The sequence below is a fragment of the Mustela nivalis genome (genome assembly GCF_964662115.1).
Source record: "Mustela nivalis genome assembly, chromosome: 10".
Classification (NCBI taxonomy): Eukaryota; Metazoa; Chordata; class Mammalia; order Carnivora; family Mustelidae; genus Mustela; species Mustela nivalis.
The window spans coordinates 82,009,123-82,034,282 of NC_139029.1; the positions used below are offsets into that span (position 1 = coordinate 82,009,123).

Here is a 25,160-nt window from a genome sequence, read left to right on the forward strand (position 1 = left end):
TCAAGAACAAAAGGAGAAAAACAGAAATGAGTTTAAATTCCTCTAAGGTCGACGATGGCCACGTCTCAACTATGAATTCCTTACTATTTTATTCATTTTTAAATCACCAGAATTTGCCTACTTTCTTGGCATAGAGAAGAACGTCCATGAAAGTTTGCTGAAAAAAGAAAAGAAGGAAGGGAGGAAAGGAGAAAGAGTAGGAGAAAGGAAGAGAGGCATGGCTGGGTTGATTGACAAAGAACACAGCTGCCATCTGAATGAACAGTCTTAGCTATGACAAATGTAGGATATGACCTGGACACTTGTGTACCTGACACCATGGCCATGCCTTGGTGTCAGTGCATCCCTGTCCCTCCACACATTCATATACAGACAATCAGGATGGCTCAGAATTTATGATTTCTCTAATACTTTAATATATTAAAAAATCTTGATTCATATCCCATATCCAGTCGCAGGACAGCATCCTTTTTTATGGTACTATGAGAATCGACAGCCCTCTCATTTACATTTTTATCATTTCTGTTTATCTGGGATCCCACATCAATTAAGAATAATTTGGGGAAAGCAGAATTGAACAAAGCAGATATGAAAAGATAGTTAAATACAAATAGACCCCAGGTAATATTACAAAAAAACACCCAATATTTTTTTTAACCTCCACCTTATTCAATGATCTTACTGGTCTAGCTGTTTTTGTCTAATTCAAAAAGCTGAAAATAAAAAATAAATTAAAAAAAAAATACTCATAAGGCATAAATTTTTCCGGTTGTTTATTTCAACCCAATATTATCTTGATTCACTGGCTGAATATGTTTATATTTTTAGAACTACCTCATCTTACTTTATAATGCTACATTTTCAATTGGATTCTCAGCTATTTGATGTTCTTATGGGATTTTTATCTCATCCCCTAAGTTCCTTTGCTCCAACAGTGATGGTTCATTGTCACATTCAGACTTGTTCCAATTACACATAAATTATTGCTCTCTTCACTTGTGCCTAACTCTGTCCTCATACAAACTCCTTATGCAATCAAAAGGACTAAATTGAAGAAAAACTCCTTCTGGATCTCCTCAATACATCACTTACATGTCACTGGAGAGTGATAGAAAAAAAAATGGGTTTTAGAACCAAGAAGACCCTTCTGGTTTCAAATTACTTAACTTTGTGCAAATTACCTTTGAGTTTTTTGAGCCTCAGTTTTTTTTCTTTTGCAAAAGGATGATGATAATACAAAATGAAAGAACATCTGTGAGAATTAAATTAGCCTCTCCCAACATTAACATGTGCAAAAGCACGGACTTCTATACAACAAGCAACTACCACAAGAGAGCTGAGAATCCACGAGGTCAAGCAACTGGCCCCCTACTTCCCAAGTCCATAGCAGATCCAGGATCCAAACCCAAGTAAAGCCTGATGCTAAATCTGTTATCTCTCTTTCCCTTCCAACCAAACCCAAACACACCCGTCCCTCGTGGAAGCATCCTATCATTGAGTAGCTAAAATGCCATGTTCCCAGAGAAGCCTTCTCCATAGCCTGAGTCCAAACTGAATTTTTTTTTAATTTTATTTATTTATTTGAGCATAAGCAACGGGAGCAGAAGGCAGAGGGAGAGGGAGAAGCAGGATCTCTACTGAGCAGCAAGCCCCACATCAGACTTGATCCCAGAACCCTGAGATCATGACCTAAGCCAAAGGCAGACACTTAGCCAAATGAGCCACGCAGGCACCCCAAACTGATTTATTCTCTTTGCTAGGCTCCTACGGCATTTCAGTAGATATTCATTAATACATCAGACAGGAACTGAGAGCCTCCTAAATCTCAGGCACTCTCCTAGTCCTTGGACAAGTTTTTGAAATGTGAAGGTTATTTCTGCCTGAGCCTTGATCCTTAACTAGACTGTAAACCCACTGAGGTCAGGAGTGTGTTTATTATTTTCACACCGGTTGCCCTTGTCTTCATTCACTGCAAAGTAGTTTACAAACAACGGTTTGAAATACCAGGGACATGTTCTAACCTAAGCTCTGCCCCTGTTTTGGCTGCAAGACTGCGAGCAGATCTAATTTTCCTTGAGCCTAGGTTTTATCATCTCAATGTGACTATAATATCCATGTTGCATGATTATTGGGAGTCATTCTGTGAACAACAGAGCTTTACACAAATGTAAGGGGTCATGTTGTTATTGCCAATGTCACATTATTATTAATGAATGCGTGAGTAGCAGAATGAATGCTCTGCAGGTCACTTCTGCATTAGTAGCTGCAAGGTCCAAAGTTTGGTTCTGTACCAATGCTTTCTTAATTCCATTGCCCCTTATCTGTTTAGACTCCGCTCAGAATCTATTTCTGAGCTCTGATGGCTGTCTCCTGGGAAGGGTTCCTGGTCTTGGCTGCTGCGGATCCTAATGTGTGCTGCTGACTCCCAGGATCGTGGGCCTTGGGGCCTCATCTCACCACCCTGTTGTGTCCCTCAGCCCCCGCTTCCTCCTGGGTCTTGCCTGTTCTCACTAGCTCACCCTGCCTTACTTGAGTGCACCTTCATGCTATCACGTCACATCTTTGCTTCCTAAATATGGCCTTCCTCTGCCCTACTTCCCTGTCCCAGCTCCAGGCCACCATCTCTTCGGTCCCTGGGGCAGCACGCTCCTCTGGTGACCAAGTGACTCTCTATGAGAGCTACTTCCCAGAAGCCTGCCTGCCTGTCCAAGCTGCCCTCCTCGCCTTGGCCTTCTCGGTCCTAAATGTACCACCAGCCCCCGAGTTCCTGTCATTAGACCCATGTCAGGTGCAGAGGCTACTCATTTTCTGGGGGTAAAAATCACTCTAATCTTGTGGTATGCCTGAATCTCCCATATCTTTTTTCCGATGCTCAGCTTTTCCAGGCTTGACCAGTTTATATACTGCTAAAGCTTGGACTGCTTCAGCGCTTTATGGTTTGTTCTTAACCTGACTGCTTTTACATGCCTCCTTTGCAGGCTTTCATGTGTTTTCTCTTTCCAATTCCTTTAAGTTCTCCCTTGTAAGTGAACCAAGCCAAGACACTAGCATAGTCACACCATAAAATTTATGCAAATCCAATTAATCCAATCAAAGCGTGTTTGTATAAAAGCCTGTCTTATGTGCTCTTTAAAGTCACTTCCCATGAATGGAAATCTTAATTAGATGACTAAATTTAGAAGGATAGAGCATCTTGCAAAAGAACCAAGAACATTTAATCCTTAATACCATAAATAGGAAAATATGAATTTCATGTACCAAGAACAATACTGTTGGGTTTCACATATATTTCAGTCCGTGCTTTCTAAGAGAACTGGGATATCATGCCCTCAAATTTCTAGAGCAACATATAGATGTATATATTTCACTTTACCTTCCAATTTAAAATGAGATTAAAGATATTTACTACACAGGTGAGCACACCTGTTATGTAATTAGAAAATGCAAAACAGCAACAGTAACAAAAATATCCTTGCCAATTTAAATTTTAATTGTATATATCAACATAAGCTTCCATATTTATTAATAATTGATATTTTAGCATTGTCCACGTTGCAAATAATGGTTGAAAATCATGTAATTTGTGTGTCAGAGTGTTTCAGAGGGTTATCTTCTTAATAACTATCTAATTAAAAGTATATTTCATAGTAGTATTTTTATTTTAAAGTAGGAAAATGTAAGCACTCTGGAACACACTTGGCAGCCAAGGCTGATATGATGACAATTTCTCTAGATTCTTTAAAAGTCTAAAACAATATTCTAGTGTTTTCCTTTTAGTTTACTAAATTAAAATCAGTCACAGGAACAGAATTACTTATAAGACAAGGAGATTTAGATGTCTGATTTTGCAGACAGAGATAGTGAGGCTAAGAGATTAGAAAGCGTATCAGAGGTTTACCTCTTCATGCTAGTAAGGGAATCCCCGCATATTATTATAATGTATTTTCTTTTTAAAGACTTTATTTATTTATTTGACAGAGAGAGAATGCACACAAGCAGGCAGAGGAGCAGGCAGAGGAAGAGAGAGTGGCAGGCTTCCAGTTGAACAGACAGCCTGAAATGGGGCTTGATCCTGACCTAAGCTGAAGCCAGACACTTAAACACCTGAGCCACCCCATAATGTATTTTCTACTTTGCATCCTTATGTTCTGAAGCTAATTACTTCTGTGCTACACACCTTTCCATGATAGACATTCTTAAAGTTCCTTCAACCTGGGAAGGCTTCTCCAGCCTAAATGACTCTATATGTATGCTCTTGCCTTTCCCTCACTGCTCTGACTGGGTAAGGCCCCCTCCTTTCAGAAATCTCTCTCATCATTCCTTCTACCTTCCTTCCCCAGGCTGGTTTTCAGGATTAGTATATTTTAACTCTTCATTGACACTGAACTTTGACTTCCCTAAGGACAGGGATCCTTTCTTCCATCTTTGAATATTTATTACATATACAAAGCTTTGTCCAGGGAGAATTCAGTAACTGTTTTGTAATGGATAAATGAAGGAATGAATTAATGAATACCACATCATTGTACTTCAAAGTGATTGCTAGCAGATTATTTCATTTGCTCCCATTGGATAAGGTGAGTAGCTAATTTGCACTGGGCTGATTTTTTGCTCTAACTTGGAAATTCTGAATTTCAAGTAAAAGCAATCCATAAACAATAAAACCCTAATTTCGTTTTCCTGGTTCCTTCCGAAGTTAATTGAAGTTGTAAGTGATTTGCCTGCCCAAGCAGCATTAAATCTTTCTCTACTCATTAATGTCATTTTCTAAAGTACCACTAATTTTTATCACTCTCTATGGAAACAAACTCTTCTGGAAAATAGTTCCATGTATCGAGTCAAATGTCTCAACTCTTAATTTAGGTTTACTAATGAAAATGTACAGAGTATGATTCAGAGATCTGAGTGACTATAAAGTCATGACTTACTTCATTTAGAAACTCTGCTAGCAAGGTGCCTGGGTGGCTCAGCGGGTTGGGGGTCCAACACTTGATTTCGGCTCAGGTCATGATCTCAGGGTTGTAATATCGAGTCCCTGCATAGAGCTCCATGTTGGGTTCTGTGTTCAGGTCAGAGTCCCTCTTGTCCCTCTTGTCTCTCTCCCTCTGCTCCTCTTCCTGCTAATGCGCTCTCTCTCTCTCTCTCAAATAAATAAATAAATAAAATCTTTGGTGGGGGGTGGGGAGAAGAGAAAAGAAACTGTCAGCTAGTTGAATCCTACATCAGAAGATCAAAAAAAAGTTTTCTAACTTACTAAACAGACAAACTTCTGATGTAGAATGTACTGGCTATTTGATTTACAAGACAGAATGGAAGATGTGCTCTTTAAATCCACCAATTCATTCTAAAAAAATAGGGGGGGAAGTATTGAAATACAGAATATGCTACACCTGATGAAGAAAGAGCATATGCTACAGAAGTGCTTACTGAGTGACAATTTAAAGTTTTAAAATTTTGTGCTATGGACAATTAAAGACATGGGGGAAATAGTGGTTACAGAAATTAGTATATTTTAACTCTTCATTGACACTGAAAAATATGATGATATTTAAGATCTTTAAAACAAAATGATAGGTGTTTGAAATAGTCTCCATTTGAAGTAAATATTTTGAACTATATTTTAGACAACTTTGATTAAATTAAAAATGAATGTACATGGGGAAAATATCTGAAATCAGGGATGAGTAGTAGCATTAAGAATTGAGATTTGGAAAAATACTTTGGACGTTATAACATAAGTATCTAGGAATGGTTCCCCCAAATAATTTTATTTCCTGCTTCTCCAATTGTATTCTCTTAAAATACATTAATGATTATGTACATCTACCATTGGAGGCACTGAATTAGCCATTATGTGTTGAGCAAGAGGCAAAGATATACCACACAAATTTGCTGAATGTATAATCTTTTGATGGCCAAAATACTCATAATGTAATTAACCATAATACATAAATACGTAGTATACTACACTGCATATGTGACATACAGTGGAAGCATTTTAACAACCATCTGATTGCAAGACAGAAAATCCAATTAGAAGATGCTGCCCGGAGTTCTGCCTCAAGGACTGAAAACCCACATCAGTTTCAACCCGAAAGAAAATGCCACAGCCTCTCTGTGATCTCTACTGTGGTCATGGGAGGGAGACAGCGTACATGATCACGCAGCGGGTTTGGGTCAAAGAAAAGTTGAACCCCCTCCCTTTACAGAGGAGATAATCAACCACAGGAAGAATTTCTGGTGACCCCCAAGGCTAATGCATTAAAGAAAACAGTGTGCAGAACTTCTGACGTTTTTGCTAGGGGTGAAAGTACACTGGCAAGACATCATTCAGGGTCTGTGCCATGCCTTAAAAACAGCACATCCCAAGTGAGGTCAGACGTGAGAGCCAGAATGACAAAAGGGACCTAAATTCATGCCCTGTGAGCCTGAAAACTCTTAAGTCTCAAAATAAAAAAAAAAAAAATTTAAAAAAAAAATAAAAAGAAGAAGAGTCAAAGAACTCAATTAACCTCGTGTATCGGTAAACCATCTAGGGTGATCTATCTGGTTTCAAATTGTGAGAGGCCCGGAAGCAGACAAATCAGAGAGAGAGATTTTATTTCATTGCAAGGTAAAGCGTCCTAATAGTGACACTTGTTTCACACACACAGAAAAGGCTCCTGAGGAGCCATGAGTCAGTCAGTTTCCGTCCCAGGTGGAGTTCAAACCCTTCCAAACCAGATCTCGAATGACACAGAGGCCTGAAAGCTACTGGATTTTCTCAAGGTCTCCAAGGCCGTAAGCAGCAGAGTAATAGGGAAAGCTCACTGCCTGTCAGGCCAGTAAGTCACCCTGTCTTTCCTGTCTTTCCATCTCCCTTCCATTCCCTTCGCTCCCCCCCTTCCCTCCCTCCCTGCTTCCTTTCTCCCTTCCTTCCTCTCCAACCTCTCTCTCCTCTTAATTTCAGATCTTCTTAAAATCTGTATATTCAAAATTTATTACCAATCCTATAAATAACACTCGCTGTTTCCATACAGTAATACATGATTGCAACCGTTCCTTTTATTTGGTTTCGCTGTCTCTCCAGCTCCCCATCCCACACCAGCAACTCCGATTTTATAGAAAGTATATAAGAGGACAGACTATTATTCAAAAAGGATTTTTAAAGGCAAGGTAGACCACCATTGACTGTAAGCATCAGAGGAGGAGTTACAAAAGAGGTGGGATTGCAGTTGCCCCAAGTAAAGGCTGGAAAGTATTTAAACAGATGGAAATGAGGAGTCGGGAAAATAATATGAAGCACAGCATAGCAGAGAACTGATTTCTCAAGTCACTGCTCTTTTGCAGAAAATGGCGCTATAGGATTGGACCAAAAATCTCTACAATCATCTTAAGAGTATTCCTAAGTCCCTTCAAAAAAAAAAAAAAAAAAAAAAAAAAAAACACTTCAGGGGCACCTGGGTGGCTCAATGGGTTAAGACTCTGCCTTTAGCTCAGGTCATGATCTCAGGGTCCTGGGATCAAGCCCCGCATCGGGCTCTCTGCTCTGCGGGGAGCCTGCTTCTCCGTCTCTCTCTGCCTGCCTCTTCTGCCTACTTGTGATCTCTCTCTGTCAAATAAATAAATAAAACCTTAAAAAATAAAGACTTCAAAATATACAAATATATAAATGTCTATGCTTTTCCTTGACACATGCACACATACATCACTGAGTATTTCTTCTTCCATGCCTCTAACTAGTTGCCACACTTAACATAATGACTCTGCTGTGGGTGCAGTATATATGCTACATGTTAATTATATATAGTGTTTCAATTATATTATAATGTGTTATGTTAATATCCTGCTATAAGAATTTGGAATCTGTGCATCAAAAATGGGTAGGTTTTAGTTACCTCTACTTGTGGCAAGTTTCAAACGTAGTTTTACTTTCTTTCTGAAAAGAAAGATTTGACATTATAAGCATAAAAGACATCTAGAACCAAACTGAGAATTAAATGTTCTTTTTCCTTATTTGCCACTACCTCTTCACTATCACGGACAGTGCCCATTGTAAATACAATATTCAGTGAAATCTTTTGGTCAACAGTGAAAAAGCTACCATAATAATCATATACTCTTTGCCTCTCTCTCCCAACTAATACTGCTATGTGGAACAGTTCCTTACAGGTGGCCTTAGCCCCAGCAAGAGATGGCAAAAATTTTTGTAAGGGAACAAACACCATCCCTGTGTTAAAAGCACGTATCTGCCATTCTGCCAAGGTATGTCAACTTTCTTGCTGTGGGGTTATGGGTTACTTGTTTCATCCTTTTGTGCCTCAGTGTCCTCATCTGTAAATTGAGAGAACAGTTGTGTCTATCTCCAGTGATGGGAGGATTCGGTTGATTAATATGTGAAAATACGTACTGCAATGCCTGATATGTACTCAGTGCCCACATACGACAGCTGTTTGTGTCATTCCTCATTAGTTGCCTGGCCTTGGCCAAGTTACTTAATCTCTCTGGCCATTCATTTGAAAATCAAGAAATGAAACTAAATGATTTTTAAGGCTGCTTTCATGACCAACAAATCCCAGCTACAAAGAAGCATCTTCTTGACACTGGATTCACAAATCTTTTCCAAAAATTGGATGGCAGCAAAGGCCTGATAGTGTGGCTTGGAGAAAGTGTCTACTGGATTGCTATATCTGTATTCTAGACTTAGCCCCAGGAGAAATAAAAAGGGAACCCCAAATAATCATGTGATTAGCAACTAGAGGGAAGAGGAAACAAAGATCTCTCTGTGAAAGACCAAAAGTGTTGTCACATAGTTTTGACTAAGTCTCTTCATTCGGTTTAGTAACTGAGCGAACCCAACACTTCAAAGGCACATGTGAAGGAAGAGGTCACTGTCACCAAGCCAATGATATTATTTTGTTTTTTAACTGGAAATTTCAAGGATTCATTTTGAACTACAAGATGAGGCTCCAGGTGCGCTATATCTATCCAAGACTGCTCAATTTTGGTGTCTGTGAAAACTTGGCATTCTGCTTTGATGAGATCTCCGGAAATATAAGATGCTTCTCAGTGTGAAAAGTGCTTCTGTGCACCCCAGTGTGAGAAAAAGCTAAATCTGAAATCTCAATAAAAAATCTTGATAGAAAAGTACAGTCTTTGCTGGAGCTATTGAAAGCACTCTAAAAAAAGGGGATCATCACACAAGAAACACAATACACAATTTACTCAGAATAGAGGTTCTGGTTCTATCAACACAAATACTGTTTCCCTTAGACAGGAAGTGCCATAAGTTATTTTGGTAGTACATAGATATGACAGGACTACATTTGTATTTAACTGACCTATGATTTCATAAGTCTTTTGTTTCATGATGCTGCTCTGAAAGATTTGAAGAAGGGAAAGATGAGTTTAATCCTAGTTTTGGAATTTGCAGCAAGTCAAGTAAGCCCTTTGGGCCTTATTTTCAAGGTATGCTACACATGGGAGGTGCTCACTGCATATTTATTTGTTTGGGAAAAGGAACGAGGAAGGCAGGGAGGCAGAAAGGCCTGGGAAGTCACTAGCATTTTATCAGGAAAAGCCTGATCCAAAGAGGCTGCTACAAGTCTTTTTGCTACCTGTATGTTAATTAATAACTGACTTAATTAGCATTATGGATATAAAAATAATTATTGATGAAAGTAATGACTTAATTAGCATGATGAATGCTAAAAATAGAATCTTTATCTGTGAAATTAAATATTTTCAGTCTATGTGAATTAATTAAAAAATAGTTTGGAGATACTTTCCATCCTTGAATGAATAAACAAACCGTTAAGACTCCAGTGAGGTCTGTAACCTATACCCCAATGGCTTATTCTCAAAGGATCTCAGGTCCAGACATAGGTTTAGAAGGAGTTCTGTAAGGAACATGTCAGTGCAAAGGTACAGAATCCCACCTTGTCTGTGATGAACCTTTCATAAACTTAAAACACTTCAAAGGATAAAGAGCTGCCAGTTCACTAAGCTTACAGAACAGGGCATATGGCCTTTTTTTTTTTAACCTGTTTTAATAAATGGTTATTAAGTAACTGCATGCTTATCAGAATTTGGTCATTATAATCTTGTCATCACAAACTTAGTTGGTGCCTAGATAACTTATCTACCTAAAATAACTGAAGAGTTGGGTATGATGAAATCAGCTTTAGTCAGATTACATCACCCTGACTGTGAGATGCTCAAGTCTAGTGATGGAAAGAGGAATAAAAATAAATACAACATAAAGCACAATATTGTGGTATTAAAACAATACCACAATTTGTCAAAGAGGCTAAAGAGTCATAGAGGGGAATGTGGGAGTCCAAGAGATTTCTTCAGAGGAGTTGGTGCTAAATCTAAACAAATATGGCAGAATGTTCTAGAAAGTTGGGGTTTTTGGGGGAGGGAGAGATTGATGGGGGCGCATTATAGAGGTTAGAAGCAAGGGAGATAAAAATTAATTCGTATAAGAAATTCCAAGTTTACTCCAGACCATATATATATACATACATGTATGTACACTGCGCACACACACAAACACACACACACACATGCACACATCCACTCAAACTTTCACTCACTGAGAAATGCCCACCAAAAGACTACCTTTATGGTTCTCAATGCACATAGTCTGGAAAAAATCTTTCATATTCTGTTTTTTACAACAACAACAACAAAATGGTGGTTTTACTGACAGTGATTTTCAAACTACATCTGTCATAATATGACTAAAAAAATAACCAGCCTGCTGAGTGAAAACTGGCATTCTCAGAAATAGTTTAAATAGTACTGAATATAGAACTCCATTTCACATATTTTAAAATATCTTCCATCTAAATGATATTTTTATGATTTTCCAAAGTCTGTTAAGAGGATCCTCCTAATTATCCATGAAGTTCTCTGAGAACAGAACTTGCCTCTCAACTTGATGAATGGGAATGTTGAGCTGTTCTATTGCACATTCCACTGGTTCTTAAAAGCCAATGAAGTTTTGTCTTTGAACATCCCCTTGTTATGTCTGTTGTAACTGAGCCTACACATTAACAAATATGTGGGTACTGTAAACATCACATTGATACGTAATCAATATGCTTTAAGTCACTTCTGTCTTCTAAGAATGTCACCATTTATGTTGGGAATTGAATTAGTGGGAATCCGCCTGCAGCCAACAGAACACTGGACTTGAAGTAATAGATTCAGATCCTAGATGTGTCACTTACCAGCTTAAGCGAACTGCAAAAGCTCCCTAGATAAGTTACTGCATATACTATATAAAAGGGTTAGAGTGAAAAGTTAATGGTTTGTCTCATTCATTCCACAGAACTAACTACATACACCTGGTGTCATTTTGCTGTGCACTATCAATAAATATTATTGGCATTTATGCCAAAAGAGTGGCTATCAGTTATCGAATTCTTGATGCATGCTAATATTAATTCTTATAAGGTATCATATTAAGTATCATTACCTCAAACTTACATACAAGAAAACGAAGGTCTGCAGCTATAACTTCATGCATAATGTCTGTACTCTTGAAGGGCGGTGAATACGCCTTACTCATTAGACAAATTCAAGCAACAGCACTGTACCTAGTACATAGTAGATGCATTATCATCATTTAAAACTTATACAAATAATGTCTCTTTGGGACAATGCAAATTTTAAAATTAAATTAATATGATGCAATGCATAAGTAACAGATGGTATAATTGCTCCTTGGAAACATAACTTTGTTTCAAACTATACAAATGAGTGGGATGTAGTCACGCCATGAGCGGTCATAACCATCTCCAATGACCAGTTGGATATATAACCCACATAATCTGCTTGCATTATTTTTCTTCATATTGTCTCCAAAGTATATTCTACCTATTTGATTATCACAACAACTCTGAAAAGTAGAAGAAGTCCGTCCACATTTTTTCAGATAAGGTAACTGGCTCAGAAAAGCCGCAGGGATAACCGAGTGATGGGGGTTGGAGGGGACAAAGAAGACAGAAAGATAAAAAGAGAAAGGGATGGGGAGGACGACAGGCAGAGGAAGAAGGGAAGAGAGAGAAGGAGAAGCAGAGGAACACTAGCTGGTTTTCAGACCAGCCCCTGCTTTCCCCTCAGCATCAGCATCTCCTTACCAGTATGCAAAGTAGAGGGGATCTTTGGAAAAAGACAGACAAAAAGAAATGCAGGGAGGGAGGGAAAATATGAATGAGTGGATATGAATGAGACTAAGTGAAGCAAGGTCTTAAGAGACATAAGGACAGAGTGTGGTTCTAACTTTTAGAGAATCTTGGATATCTGTGACAACCCAATAAAGCTATGGAAGCTCTTACTAGAAAAACGTGTGCATGTGTGTGCGTAAGTATGTGTGTGTGTGCATATGTATGTATACATATATATAGTATCTATACACACCCCAAATTTAGTGCTAGGTCCCATTTTAAGGAACATGCCTTAGAAAAAGAGGCCCCTCACTGTAGTGTGCAGGTCTAGAACCAGAGGGTGGGTCCACACTGATGCAGCTCCCCGCAGTGCTGTGTCAGTGTATGCTACAGAGATAAGAACCATGACTTCCCATCAGAATAACAGAAATATCTCTGAATCCCTTCTGCTGCCACCCACCTCTCCACCACATTTCAAGCTTAACAGGAAACAAAACAGTCTCTACACCACACATTGAAACCATTATCTACACTGGAGCACGAAGCTTCTGATAAAAACCAGAAAAACTGAACTGGAGGATAAAAGATTTGAGAAACTTTGGGCTCCTCTGGTACTGAATAGCTATGACTGAAAAAATCTCTAAAGATCCCCTGAACAGGTTAGGATCAAGGTATAGAGAACTAGAGGCACAGGCTTTGATGATTCTAGCACCGTCGATGTGGGACTCCTGGTTGGCACCTCAACCTCTTCACATCCAAATTTCCTTCAGAAGCTGAAGGTAAAAGTTAATTAATGGATTTAAATAATTTACTACAACTCTGACACGCAGCCTCACTAAATATCATATTTCTCATCTATAAGTGCATTTAATGATAGCACGTACGCTTAAAGAAAGAAACACCATGGTGCGTATTCAATGAAGTAATGCTCTAAATATATCTAACACAGTGTTTGCTGCATAGGAAATACTAGCTAGTGTCAGTCTCCTTGAAAAAATAAGAGGCATCATCAGAGGTTAAGAATCATTGATGTGATGCCAATAACAGAGTTCCGATTTTTGCTCTTCTTGCCATTCAGAGTACCCAATTTTTGTGGCTGCATGGATTGACCTAGGTGGTCTCTGTCCACCTCTAATATTTTATCAGCCCTGGAAGTCACTGACAAATGCACTTTGCTAGGTGCCTAAAGAGATTAACTTGATTAATCATCCCAACCTGGGGAGGACTAAGAATGGCTAACACCTATTTAGCTGGGCACTCCTCTGACACATATGGGAACCCATCTCCTACTCATAATAATCCTGTGAGACCAACACTCCTATTATCTCCATTTTACAGTGGAAGAAACTAAAGCATTGAAAGACTGGCTCAGGTTCCCACAGTGGGGAAGTGGCAGATCTAGGCTTTCAAACCCAAGCAGTCTGACTCCAGAGTCTTAAACTAGAGGTTAAGTCTTAACCTAGAGGTTAAGAGGTAGGCATTTTTATCTCCAGTTTAGGAATAAGAAAATGTTGCCCAAGGTCCCACGTAGAATGAGTGAGAGAAATGTGGACAAGCATCCGGGCTGGTCTGACACCCATGTCTGTGCTTCTCACCATGCCACAGGTACGTGTCCCAGGAGTAGAAACAGAAGTGAGCGCTAAAGATGAGTTCACAGAAGAAGAGGTCTATGGGGAAGATTCAGGCACATTGATCTAACAAGATGGAGCTCTAGACACGAGATGACTTTCTGTCATCATCTACCTCTGCCACATTTAGTGACCCCACCCCTTTGGGACAGCAGCAGTAGCACTTGCATCCCTGAGTCTCAGAGTCCAAAGGGAGTTTCTGGAGGAGACAGACATAAAGAATCAGACATGTTCCCTAACATTCAAATCTGCCTGGCTCACTGCTGTTTTTTTCTCTGCCTTGGTTCTGGCTCTATGAAGATGAATGTTCTAGGTCTGGTCTCCTTCAAATCACCTGTATTGCTTAATGATCTAATGAACAATAACTACTCATGGCCACTATATCCAAATTTGGGGCATAGGAAACATTGTCATCACCAGTTCTTTTAATCAGTGAAAAATCAAAGATCACTAATTAAATGTATACCTATAAATTATGTATGTGGTCTTTGGCAAATGTTACACAGATCACACCGACCAGCACGTTTTTCAAGACAACAAATAATATTGTCTTTATAAATGAGCCCAAGTTACGGTCATTTTCTGAAAACACAATTAAAGTACAAAATAAACTTGAAATAGCGGGAAACAGACAATTTCCCACTACAAAATAGACTTGAGGATAAAGAGTTTAAAATTCTTATATAGGTATTTTAATAATAGAAGAGCCCTATGCTACTGTCCCCAAAATGTCCTCAAACACCACCCACCAGACAATGTCCCTAGTTAGTTCCCAACAAACTGAGAAAAACTTTCAGCCTGGCATTCCAGGATTCATCAGTGAGACCCACGTCTTCCTCTTCAGCAGGATACCCTCTTTGGTCCCCACACTCCACTCTTAGAAACAAGACAAACCACTTGCTGTTTCAAGAATACAGCCTGCATTTTCTGCTACCAAGTGGCTGTCCATGTAGCTGCTTCTTTTATGTCCTGATTCAAACTCCATTCCAGCCTCTTCTTCAAGTCACATCTCAAATGCCACCATTTTCTTCATGAAGCCTTTCTTTACCCCTCCAAATAAAAATGAGCTTGTCCCCTTCTGAACCACCAGAGGTCTTTGTGGCATGTGTGTGTGTATGTGTGTGTGTGTGTGTATGTGTGTGTCTGGAGTCAGACTGCTTGGGTTTGAAAGCCTAGATCTTCTATTATGACCTTGGCATATTTACTTCATTTTCCAAATTAGGCTGTAATGCCTCAGGAATTTGGTTTATTCCTGAAGTTTCCTTTATAACTTTACATTTTTTCCTTAATATTTTTTCCTTTATATACTCTGATGTCATGCTTGCAAAACAGGAATTCAATAAACATTTACTGAATTATCATTTCATTAATAATGCTAATGATTTACTGCTCTCTTATCTCTTATGGAGTATCCACTATGAGCCAAGGATGACATTTATGTATTATATCTAATTGAATAGTCAAAATCCTGTGACTTGGGAAATTGAGGCTTAACAAGCTTAAATAAGTTGTTCAAGGTTACACAGCAAGTAGAGTTCCCAACTGTTAACATAGCAGCAGGATGTACTTTGGATCTGAATCCAAATTTGTTAGATTCCAGACCTGGGATCCAAATCAACACTACATAAAAGTGATAACACTGAAAAGATATATTGCTTTTGATTTTTAGATAAATGAATTTAGCAAGTATGAAACAAAACCACAGCTTATGATAGTGCAGAGAGCTAGTTTTCAGATTAATCTAAAGACTTAAAAATGACTTTGAAGGTTAAAAAATATACCACATGAAGAACCTTTATCACTACAGTCCAAGAAATGTAAGAGATGGGGGGAAGAGACTGAGGCATTTATTTAGAAGAATGACTTATCAGTGAACTGCATTTGTACATTATAATAGAAAAGGCTCTAGCCTGGGAATTTGACAAAGTAGGGTTAAAATTCTGAGTATAACATTTTTAGCCCTAGACCTTGGGCAAGTTACTTTATTTTTGTAAACCTCAGTTTTTGCAAATATTAGGTGACAATAATAACAACTGCCTTCATAGATAATGCAAATGTTAGATGGGTGTAAGGTATAGAACTCAACAAATGATGGGCATTACTAGTGTTATTATTACTAATAATATCATTTTCATGCAAAGTGGCTGTGCTGAACCAGTGTTCTTGAGAGGAATGGAAAGGCAGGGCTACCATTACTGTTCCCAGTCTCTCACATTGTAAAAACAGAAGGGGAAACAAGGACGAGTGAGCAACACAGTTAGCCTCTAAAATCCAACACTTCCTTCTCTTCAGATGGACTCCCCACCCCAATTCTTTTCTTGCAACTAAAGAACTGAAAGTCAAAACATGGAAAGCAAGTCAGATCCACCCCTTAAAAACCCCTCAATTTTTATTCTAGATGCCCTCATCCTCTCTCAAAGCACGTTCTTCGTTAGTAGTAGAAGTAGCACCGCATGTGGCATCAGTCCCATGGGCATACAAACACCACACCCACCATTTTTATTTTCAGGTGTTTCCATTTTATTATCTGATCCTCACTGTCCTTAAATGTTATCTGGAGGGGAATGCTCTGGAGAATAAATGCAGTTATGGCTCGTGTGCCCAGCACACAGTAGGCACTCAATAATGACTGTTTCCCTTTCTCCTCCTAGCTTTCTCCTAAGTGGAAAATAATCAACTATAATAATCAATAATAGTCAATATTAGGGCCAATATATTCTCATCTCTAACTGGTACCTGCCACCACCGATGGATGGTTAGGATCTAACGGGTGCTACCTCATTTAAATAAGACACAGAATGGTAATTACCAAGGGACAAGTTACAGACATTATTGGTTATGGGTGTAACCAAACCAGTGATCTGAAAGTGACAGGCCTTTTTCTTTAAAAAAAGAAAAAAAAAAAAATCCCCCAGCTATTCAGTCTCCCAGAAAACATGTGCCAGAAAACCCAACACCTGCAGAAAGGGAAAAGAATTCCCTAAAATGACTAAATTTTCTTTCCTCTTTCAGCTTTTCAAATGGGAGAGAGAAAACACAAACACAAAGGTGAATTTTTTATCAAACTGCAATATTAAAAACAAAACAAAACAAAACATGTTCTAGTGCAAGTTCTAACACTTTTCAAACCAGTATACTGGAGCTGAATTCAAAGTCAACTGTCATGGTACCTGTGATCAACAAAGTTACTTTGAAGTTATCAGAAGTTCCTTGTTGGAATTCCATTACGTGTGTTAGGAACTCCTCATTATTTGGAAAAATATGAAATCACTTCCCCTAAAATCAAAGTAAACATGAATATCCAAATCCAGTAGATACCACTGGTATTCTCAACATTCGTTTGCTAAAATTTACACATTCAACTACTAAAATAAAACTTCCTTTTCCCTTTCCTCTTCATTTCCCAATTTCCTATTTGTTATCTGTTGAGTGTTGAAAGAGAGAGGAGCCTTACCACTGGAAGGACACCTCCAATACTATGGCAATAACAGAAGAATCATAATGTTTTCTGAAGAAACACCACCAATTTTCCTACCAGTAACTTTGCACCGAATTCACACATGTCAATTATTACATGATTGATATCATAATAATTACATACGTATATCCGTATGTACATGTGTGCGTGTGTCTGTACACACACACACACAGTCCATAAACCCACAAGGCATTCTAAGCGAAGCTATCAGAGGGAAGGACTTAAGCTGCCCAGAGAGTGGAGCAGCCTTTAAATGAATCATTTGGGCAAGCCCCTGCTTTTCAGCAAGCACTGCTGTTGCAGCCTCTTCCTTTAGCAGTTTTCAAAATTCTTTTTCAGATATGGGTTCCCTGGTCAGCTTAGTCCCACTGGCACTTTCATCCGAAAGGGCCGGCGGTGGTAAAACGGGCATACGCGCCCAGACTCGGGAAGCAGGAGTCCCTTCCACACCCCAGCGACTGCTGCCCTCTCCTCCTCGCCGGCCCGCGGCTGCTCAGCTTCCAGGCGCAATCCGAGAGCCGGCGGCCAGCGGTGCAAGGCCACCGAGCGGATGAAGTAAAAATTCATCCGAGGGCTCACCCCCTCCGCGGCCCCGACCCCCGCCCGTCACCTCCCACAGCCCCCATCCCTCCCATCCTCCTCCCCGTCGCCCTAACGCCGCAGGCACCGCAGGGGGTGCGGGGGTGGCGTGTGGGGAGAGATGCGGGCTTCCTTCGCATCCACCCCTGATGCGCCCTAAAAGAATGTCCTCTGGGGAAGGGGCTGCCCACAACTTGGAGGAACTTAGAAGGCAAAGCTGCCGCGCCCGACCCTCCGCGGGGCCTCCACCCTGAAGGTGAGGGCCGACCGAAGCGAGTCCGACGCGAGGGCGGGCACCCCGGACTTACCACGAGCACGGGGACCCCGGCGGCCAGCGAGTAGAGGAGCACGGGCGGCACGGCGCTGCTGTCCTCCGGGCCCGGGTAGGGCTTGCGGTAGGCGCTGTCGTGGCAGAAGAAGCCCTGCACGTTCACGGTGAACGTGTCGGTGTACTCGAAGTAGTACGCCAGCATCACCGTCCCTGCCATGATCACCATCTGGAAATAGAGCATGCTGCTGGTGAGCGCGGCGGGCAGCAGGGGCATGCACGCCTCCCGGGCCGGGCCGAGCCGAGCGGGCGGCGGACGCGGCGGGCCCCCTCCCGGGTCCGCCGAGGCAGCCACCGGGGGCGCGTCGGCGGGGGCGGCGGGACGACGAGGCGCGGGAGGAGGGATGGAGTCGCTGGAGGAAGAGGCGGAGGCAGGTCCGGGTTTCGAGGCGCCAGCAGGCTGCAGAGGAGGCGGCTACCCCCAGACGAGCCCCCGCTCCCCTCCCCGCCCCCCGCCCGCCGCAAGCGCCGCCCGCCCGGGCGCGGGGTCGCGCGGGAGGGCGGGGAGTCCCGGGCGACCGGCAGCGGCCGCAGCGCCCAGCGGGAAACCGTTCGCGTTGCAGCAACGCCTGGTGAAGCCCCTGGGGCCCGCCCGAAGGAGGCAGCGTCGGCGGACCGGGCGGCAGTAGCCGGGACCGCGGCACCTGTGCCCCTCGGAGGGCAGACGCAGTGGAGCTGGAGAAGCTCCTCGCGGGGGTAAAAACCGAGAAAAGGCGGGGAGGTGGGGGGAGGGGAAGCAGCAGAGAAGGAGCTTCTAGAAACTCCTTTTTGAGGCAGCAGCTGGGCTGTTTAAGAAACCCGCACAACGCCTGGGAAAATGGAGCGTGGACGCGTCTTCGGAGCGCAAACCCCACCGAAGCTCAAAGTGCGGGATGCCGCGCTGCGAGTTTCAGCCGGCGCTCCCTTGGATTCCTTAACCCCGCGCAGGACCCGCGCCAAGCGGTGGTTTCTAGGCACTGTTAGAAAAATCATCTCAGAGCGTTTCAGATTCAGAGTTTCTCTTGCCTCTCCGCTAGCTTCCTAGGGCTTTGTATGTAGAAACACAACCATAGTTCAGTAGCTCCAGAAGCATCATCTTTTGTACAACGGCCCCTTCCTCTGTCCTGTATTCTCCGCTTGCTTAGCTTCAGTCAGTCTCCCTTTATTAGCTGCTTGTGAGAGGAAGCACTGCAGATTCCTGGGACCCAGCGGTGCCTGCCACCAGGGAAGGGAAAGAGGCTGTTTGCCTCCTCTCGCTATTCCCTGAGTTCTGGGGAATTGCCGGGATTCCCCCAGGTCAGGTGAAAGGAGAGGGAAACCAGCGTGGGCACACACCACATGCGTACGAAGCACACCCATACATGGACATACACGCGTGTGCATAGCTCTGTAAGTAGCTGCCTATATGTAAAGAACCCATTTCGTGATGCCATGTGGGTCCCTGCGTGCAAGCTTGGGCAGGAAACTTGGGGGTGGGGTGGGGTGGGGGTGGATCTTAGTTGAGCCGGACACTGCTCACACCCTCCACTCTAGAGAGCAGGTAAGGAAGCATATGTTAGAGACAAGGGGATGAAAATATTCCTAGAACACTTCCTGTCTCATTAAAATGTAGATTGCTTTAGCAGGTTTCTAGAATATTCATTCATTTTAATAGGATGTACTTGATTTTTAGAGGTGGGGCTTTAGCATCAGGAGAAAGCAACATTGGTAGGCTAATAAGGTCGTTTAAATTTGGCAGCTGACTGGTATTTTGGGAAAGTAATGGCAGTGTAAATTGCCTTTAATGAGGGATACCTTATCCACCACGTGTTATTAAACATCATTTAATAACTACTTACTAGATAAAAGACACTGAACAATATGTAGAATAAGCAATTTGGGGCAGTGGGAGGAAACGGGTTCCTTAATGGACTAGAGTGGCTTACCATATTATAAAAATGTAACTTACAAAGGTCCATAATTTAATGTCCCATTCAGAGAATCATTTTAAGATGGTAAGCTGCTCCTCTGGTTGTACATAGGAATCTCCCCAACCTTTCTACTTAATAGGATTTTTGGAAAAATTATCTTAATTTTTAAGGGTAGATTTTAAGAGTAACTTTGGATTAAGGAGAGTGATGTAGGTAACTGATCCAAGCCAATGAAAACACATATTACTTTTGAAATTAAGATACATGTACTGCATTATTAACATGTATCGAGTGCCTAATACTGTGGGTGTGACAAAGCAGGGTCCTTGACTGTCCTGTTCACAGTTTTCTGTCCCCAGCATGAGCAGTGTGTGCCACATTGTAGGTATTCAATAAATATCATTGAATAAACTAACGAATTTATTCCTCCAAGAACCATGGTGAAGTATGTTCACATATAAGATGTATGTCAAAGGGTAGGCAATCATAATCTTTTCATCCTAAGGTAAACAAATATTTCCTACCGACATTGAAGGCATAAGGTTAATGTAAGAGAAGCAACTCTTGTACTACTTGGGTTCAAATCCCAGCTCTGCTACTTACCAGAACCCAGCTCTGCTGCTTACCAGCTCTGGAAACCTAGCCAAGATGCTTGACTTTTTTCTGCTTCAATTTCATTGCCAGTAAAAGCAGGATAATATTAGTATTTACTTTACAAGGTTGATGGGAGGGTTAATGATGCTCAGTTATGTTTGGCACATAGTGAACACCTATATCATGTTTAAATTTTATAAAATTTGACTTGTAGACAGAAATAAAGCTAGACTACCTTAACTTAACTCAGGTCTCTCTGACATCTATAACTAGTCACGTCCTTCTAATTTTTGACCTACAAAGTGATTCTGGGTGTATCCATAGTTCCGTAGGTTTAAACATTTTCCTATAAGTTTTCCTACAAGCTCTGTCTTCTTTTTCAGATACTATCTATCTCAGAAATAAGATATTATTTTCCTCAACATCTCCATCATTTGTCCACATTAGACATAAACAGTCAAATAGCATTGTTGACTGATTCATGGTTGATTAATGATCCAACGCTGAAATTCAAAGTTAATACTGAATCTTAACTCACATTATAAAGATACCAACGTTAAGTTCAACTTCCATGAATATTTAAGCAGATTGGTTATTCATAGAAATGATGTGAAATGGATGAAAGAGCATGAGCTATGTGCCCTTAGGCTGGTTACTTTACTTTCCTGAGTCCGAGCTTTTCTGGGGACAAAATGAACTAATTTTTCTTACGTCTGGGCTTATTTTGACAATTAAATGAGACCATGTAAAGTACCTAGCCCAAAGAAGGTACTTGTTTAGAATGTTATTTTCACTTTATTTTCTTGTAAATTACTTAGGGACACCTGGGTGGCTCAGTGGGTTAAAGCCTCTGACTTCAGCTCAGGTCATGATCTCAGGATCCTGGGATCCAGGCCCTATATCAGGCTCTCTGCTCAGAGGGGAGCCTGCTTCCTCCGCTCTCTCTGCCTGCCTCTTTGCCTACTTGTGATCTCTGTCAAATGAATAAATAAAATATTTTAATAAATAAATAAACAAATAAATAAATAAATAAATTAAGCTAATTCTTGGCCAAAATGTATCTTTTCAACTTCAAAGAACCCTTGGGAGTCCTACCTCAATTTTTAACTTTCCTTTCCATTGTTTCTAGATTAACAACAGCACTGCTCATATTTAATACTTTGGAATCCTTGCCTAAATTCTTAATTTAATTTAACTCTTGGGCACCTCATTGTGCTTTCAGATATATTATAGCAGTCAATCTTTCTGAAAACATTGTCCTGTCCTGCAAATTCTCCCCATCTCAGCTCCAACCAAGGTGGATAATCTAGGTCAAAAAATTTGGCCTTTGTAACTTCTATTGTCCAACTTCCAGTAATTCATGTTATATTTATTTGCACATGTCTTAACAACCACTCTGATCTCAGTCTGCTTCTACACCCATCAACCATGAACCATGATAAAGACTGAGACAAAGCTTGGGGGAGTCATTCATCCATCCCAACATCTCTCATCTTCCACTTCAATACGAATGTGCTGATAAGAACTAGTAAAGTGCTTGACCAGCATAAGAAGATGTTGTCCTTTTCTATATGGTTTATAACTTTTTCATCCACAAATAGAAAACAAATGTCTGAAAATTTGGGGTGGATCTTTATGCTGATAGGAGTGCAAAGACCAATTGAATGAATAGTATCCGGGAAGCCAAGCATTGACCGTGGATAACTAGGTAAATGAATGAGTCCTTCTTTAACTTTGAAAATAAAAGGTGCTTACTGGAAGGGAACTGGAGATGTACTTAGCTCCTCAACATTACTACCAATTGGGTCCTGTACAATAAATCTATGACTAGCAAGAGAGACAGACTGAGATTTTTCCACTAACGTCCAAGGATTTGGCCCTCATTAGTTTATAGGCTGAATGGTTTTGGCAAAGATGGGTGAGAATTTCTAAGGAATAATGAAGAAATGGAATGTTAAGTGTTGGGTTTCCATGTGTTTCAAATAACTCAGAGGTAAGGCAGGGCATTTTCCTGAACTTTTCTCTTTCTATGGTGCAAAAACAGAAAAATAACATTACTTTCAATGCATAGCTGAGATGGTGAGGTATGAAGGATTCAGAAGGCTTTACATAAGACAAACTAGGGAAATGTGTCCAAAAGAATAGAGGCCCCCTTTTGACAACAGCAATGACAAAATCGATGACAAAGGCAACAAAAATGCTCATAATGCTAAACTTGAGCTGCAGATCTTTGAGGAGATTTCATGAATTCATGAAAAGTTAAATGACTTTGTACTAATGAGGAACTTTAAATATTAACATATAGATTGGTGTACGATCTAATGGGAATAGATTTGGAAAGAGATTTTTTTTTAATAGGCCAGGTAATTGCTTTCAGAATAAGTAAAGGCATCTGGTACTTCATTCTAATAATTATTGAACTACAAAAGGCAATATCTTGACGGGTCTTTGAACTGGATTGTGAGAAGGAGCAAGTACACTAGTTTACTGACTCCCAAACAATTTGATGTGGAGAACATTCTGGATACTTAAGGAATAAGTTGTAAGACTGGTTAACATGAGAAATGTGCTTAAATGTGTTCATATAGGTGTGTTCATCCTCAAAGGCAAACTAACGAGAGCTAGGGACATTTGGGGTTACACCTTGACCTCTTATTATGGACATCATAGTGCCCAGGGTCTTCACATAAAGATCTTCAGTACTTGATATATGATGTAGCTTCATTCTCAAAAAACCAGGAGGAAAAACAGCCAGTAGTAATGTGTATGTCTTTCTTTGAGATTCCAGCTGTAATGGGATGTTTATCTCAGAGGCTAGAAACTTCTGATCTGGACAAGTAGTATCTATCTTCAGTTAGAACCTCTGAGATACCATTAAAATGCCTTACTCTGTGACTGCATTACAGCTGATGGTATTCATCTACATTTCCAGTATTTTTTTTAAAGCTTTACAATAATAATAACTTTAAAACAGTTATCACAAAGCAAGCACACATTTTATTGGAGCACATCCTAAATCTAGTTATATTTCACTGAAGATGTAGGCATGAAATTGACAGACCAAGTAAAAAGAGTTAAAATTTATAAGACATTAAGGCTGGAAAAGATTAGAAAAATTTAATACGCTATCAATTTAATATTCCTGTATTAAAATAAAAATTTTAAATTATAGTTAGCAATTAATAGTTAATGTTAATTGAAACATGCTGATCATACTGTGTGGCCATGGCAATCAGCCTCTTTAAATCTCAGTTTTCTCATCTGTAAAATTGGATTAGTGAATCTTTACAAAGACATTGAAAGGTTTATATCTATAAAATGCTTTGGAAATATCAAAGCATTGGGCAACTCTGCACTAGGAAATATATCATAATTAGGAGGAGAAAATGCCTAGTCTAAGTGAGTGCTAAATTTTCTTCTCAGCACTGAGTTCCAACTCAAAAAACTCAGATTATTTGCTGTCTGGTCTGTTTCCACTTCTGTGAATATTAGATTATTTACTATATGTTTGAATCATTAAAAAAAAAAAACAACCACAAAGCTTGGTAAAATGTAAGTCAGTGGATCCATTACATGGTGGGGGGGAGTTTCAAAATATTCAAGTTCCATGAGAATATCTTAAAACGTTAAAGATGAGGACATAGGATTGTGTCAGTGAAGTGGTGCTTAAGCCCAAGGATGAGGACTCAACAGATATTTTTGTACTGTAGATTCATAATTATGGGAACATGGCGAAGTCATTTTAATTTCTTAGTGTCTATAGTACCCTAAAATGAGGATGAGGCTGCCTATGTCCTCAACATGCAACACAGAGCCTAGGCCATTCATGACAATAATAATCATCACAGTTATTATAACTCTTCTGGTATAATTAATCCTGCTACTGCTGGATCAGCAAAACTTTCATTGATCCATTTGGAAAGGTGCCTGCATAAAATCTTGCTGAATTGTCTATGTAACTTCATGTTACTTGAAGACACCTGAAAGTCATTACTCGTGCTATGATAAATGAGGACTGTCCTAAACAAATCACAAATCCTGCTAACAATGAGAAACGGAGCATCTTTAGAGGTGTTTTGGAAAATGTGGGGCAAACTCTGCCGATGACAGCTGCAGGTCCTTTGTCAATGATACAGATTGTGAATGGTAATTAGCATTTGTTTGGTTGTCCTTCAGCGTGCTGGATAATGATTGAAACAAAGACATAGCAAAGCTAGACACTCAAAATGGTTCCTTATGTTCCTATATGCACCGTAATCAACTATTAGTTTAGAATTGGATAATTTTAGAATGCTATTTTAGTGAGGGCACAAAGGCTTCTGGCTTAATGAATTTCTGCTGTAAATTTCATCATACTTGAATGGATTATAAAATTACTGGACTTTTTTCACCCTATGGGTTTATAACAATAAGCAAGGAAAATAATTTTTGGTCAAGGAAAGAAAAATAACGTCTTAATTACTGCACTGAAAGATAATAAGTAGCAGAAAGTGTCACCTCTAAAATGCA

General features: G+C 40.2%; 1 protein-coding gene across 8 annotated transcripts in view; it reads right to left on the reverse strand.

The window, feature by feature from the left end:
- PLPPR5 (phospholipid phosphatase related 5) overlaps positions 1–19,458 on the reverse strand; it is a 121,087-nt gene extending 101,629 nt beyond the window's left edge. Inside the window, exons 1-2 of one of the 8 annotated variants that reach the window (XM_082686485.1) lie at positions 18,967–19,429; positions 18,149–18,337 (exon numbers count right to left, since the gene is read on the reverse strand). In XM_082686485.1, the coding sequence (XP_082542611.1) occupies positions 18,149–18,337; positions 18,967–19,140 (363 nt within the window). In that variant the 5' untranslated portion in view covers positions 19,141–19,429. Of the gene's footprint in view, positions 1–18,148; positions 18,668–18,966 lie in introns of those variants that run through there. The other 7 variants (XM_082686484.1, XM_082686483.1, XM_082686482.1 and 4 more) reach the window with 7 other exon arrangements.
- Positions 19,459–25,160: the final 5,702 nt, after the last annotated feature.